The following is a 2,414-nucleotide window of genomic DNA, read 5'->3' on the forward strand; positions in this document are numbered from 1 at the left end:
GTTTAGGTCTCAGAAAACGGAGCACGTCCACACCCTGTCCAGAGAGCAGTCAAGAGTCAAGATGGCGTCTCGTGTGTGGCAGGAGCAGTGCTCTTCCTGGCGGTACAGTGAGCCAGGAGCTAGTTCTGCTGCTTTCCAGGATCAAGTAAAAAACAGAGGGGACAATGCTTAGAACGGGAAGAGCTAGACAGACCGCTGGAAATAATATAAAACGAGCAGAAAAATTAAATGTTGCAAAGAGGATTTAAGAAGAACCTGGGTTTGGACTAAACAAGACCTGCCATTTCCAGCACGGAGTAACTGTGACAAACCGCATTTGTGCGTACAGGACATGAGCAGCCTCTACCTGTGCGGTGGTTCAGAGGGATGTGTATTTAATGTTTGTACTAATGGAAGTCTGATTTAACAATGCCTTCTCGTTAAACATGACCTCCAGTGCGGAAAGCTGTGGTCTGACTCTTCGCGAAGTTCTGAGCATAGCCTTTTTATTGGCACAGGGCATGGTGAGCCCATCGGTGCGTTCCTGCAGGACACAGGACACATGACAGGACACATGACAGGACACATGACAGGACACAAGACAGGACACATGACAGGACACATGACAGGACACACGACAGGACACATGACAGGACACATGACAGGACACATGACCTTTCTCATCTGTGTCCTACATCAGGGTCACCCTCACTCACAAGGCTCGACTTCCGCGTTCACTTCTGCTTTTCTCCCTTCTGCTGTTTCCCTTCCCCGTGGTGAAAGTTTAATGACTCTAAATGTCGCTAGCTCGTACGCCAATCCACCTCATTTTCTGCCGCCTCTGTTGTCTCTGGGAGCTGCCCCGGCCTATAGGATGTCTCTTCTTGCTTCAGATCAGCCAGGCGTGGAATGTTGGCAGTTATTCAGCAATGTGGAAACGCTGTCTATCTGTATTACTTCTCTTACAAATAACTCTGTACTGGAGAAGGCAGATTTTTATTTAGTTCAAATTAAATAAAAAATCCTCTTTGCAAGTAAAATTCTTACAGAACACTTGTGTTTTTAGCCCTTCACCTAGTTTTGCTGAGTTCACTTCCCTCCTCCCATTCTTTACCTTCATTTGTTTCCGTTCACACCTGTGTTGTTCCTTTGATTTCCCTAAGCTGAGCTTATTTGACACATTGTTCAGGTAAACATTGGTTTGACTTGGACACTTGGCTCGTAATTATTCAATAACTTGCTATTTGTCAAAGGATAACATGCAAACTCCTTGGCATTTAACTCTGAAGTTTTGACCCTGTAAAATATGAACATCCTTTTGCAGCCAAGCCAAGTCACATAAGTTTGGCCTTCTTATTTCTAAGGTTGGATCAAGTTTCTTCCTCCACTTGGACTTCCTCTCTCTACCTCACAAAAACATCACTTCGTGCTCTAGGGCTAGACAACACACGCACACACACACACACACACACACGCACACACACACACGCACACAATGCACACACACATGCACACAATGCACACACACACATGCACACACACGTACACACACGCACACACATGCACACACACACATGTACATACACACGCACACACACATGCACGCACACACACACGCACACACACAACTGACTGTAAACCAGACACGTCAGCACCTGGTAGCATCTGCCTTTTCTCAGCAGCACACGCTGCAGTGTTTGAGAATCCACCCCTTTCCATTCTTATGGCATTTAAACTCCCTCTCTGCATGGTTTGAATCCTTAAAGAGCTTACCAGCTCCCATGACACAGGAACTGTTTAGGGGTGCAGTATTTCTTTTATTGCTAAATGGCTCAAACAGCTGAAGGCTCTCACTAGCTGTTTGCTTCACCACGATCTGCAAAAAAGGAGGCCAACCTCAGGACTCACAAGATGGGAGTAATTTATATTTACTCTCCAGTGTGGCAGGACCTAGGGGCTTGGAACAGGATGTTGGATTTAACAAAATAAAAGTATGGTATTTCTCTGTCTCCCAGAACTGGACATGAGTGAAATTCACAATGGCGACCAGCACAAAAGAAATAGCTTAAACATATTAGTAAATGTTCAAATACAGGTTTCACATACTAGCGAATCGTCAAGTCTAACAAAAGCACTGGAATCAGAAAAATACATGAAGCAAAAATTGGAGCAAATTAGTAAAACTATTCCTACAGGAGTTATGTAAGTGCAGAATTTTGGCAGAGATCTTGAAAATCAGGTATCAGAATTTAAAATGTTCATGAACTTGTTTGTGAAAATGCACTTTTAAGAAATGAATCAGGACTTAAATATTTTTGCAGCAAAAAGAAAAAATTCCCTGTACAATTGAACAGCAATAGCATTGCTTGAGCAGCAAGCTTCCCGTTGCTCCATACAGGGCTTAAGGTGCTGCTACAGAGGGGACAGTCGGGTGT

At 44.2% G+C, this 2,414-nt stretch overlaps 1 protein-coding gene across 1 annotated transcript in view; it reads left to right on the top strand.

Annotated features, from left to right (window-relative positions):
• The window catches only part of Gsap (gamma-secretase activating protein), an 81,306-nt gene extending 80,850 nt beyond the window's left edge, over positions 1 to 456 (top strand). Inside the window, exon 25 of the mRNA XM_026784650.1 lies at positions 437 to 456. Within this exon, the coding sequence (XP_026640451.1) occupies positions 437 to 456 (20 nt within the window). The remainder of the gene's footprint in view (positions 1 to 436) is intronic.
• Positions 457 to 2,414: the final 1,958 nt, after the last annotated feature.

Source organism: Microtus ochrogaster, chromosome 26 (genome assembly GCF_000317375.1).
Source record: "Microtus ochrogaster isolate Prairie Vole_2 chromosome 26, MicOch1.0, whole genome shotgun sequence".
In the NCBI taxonomy this organism is placed as follows: Eukaryota; Metazoa; Chordata; class Mammalia; order Rodentia; family Cricetidae; genus Microtus; species Microtus ochrogaster.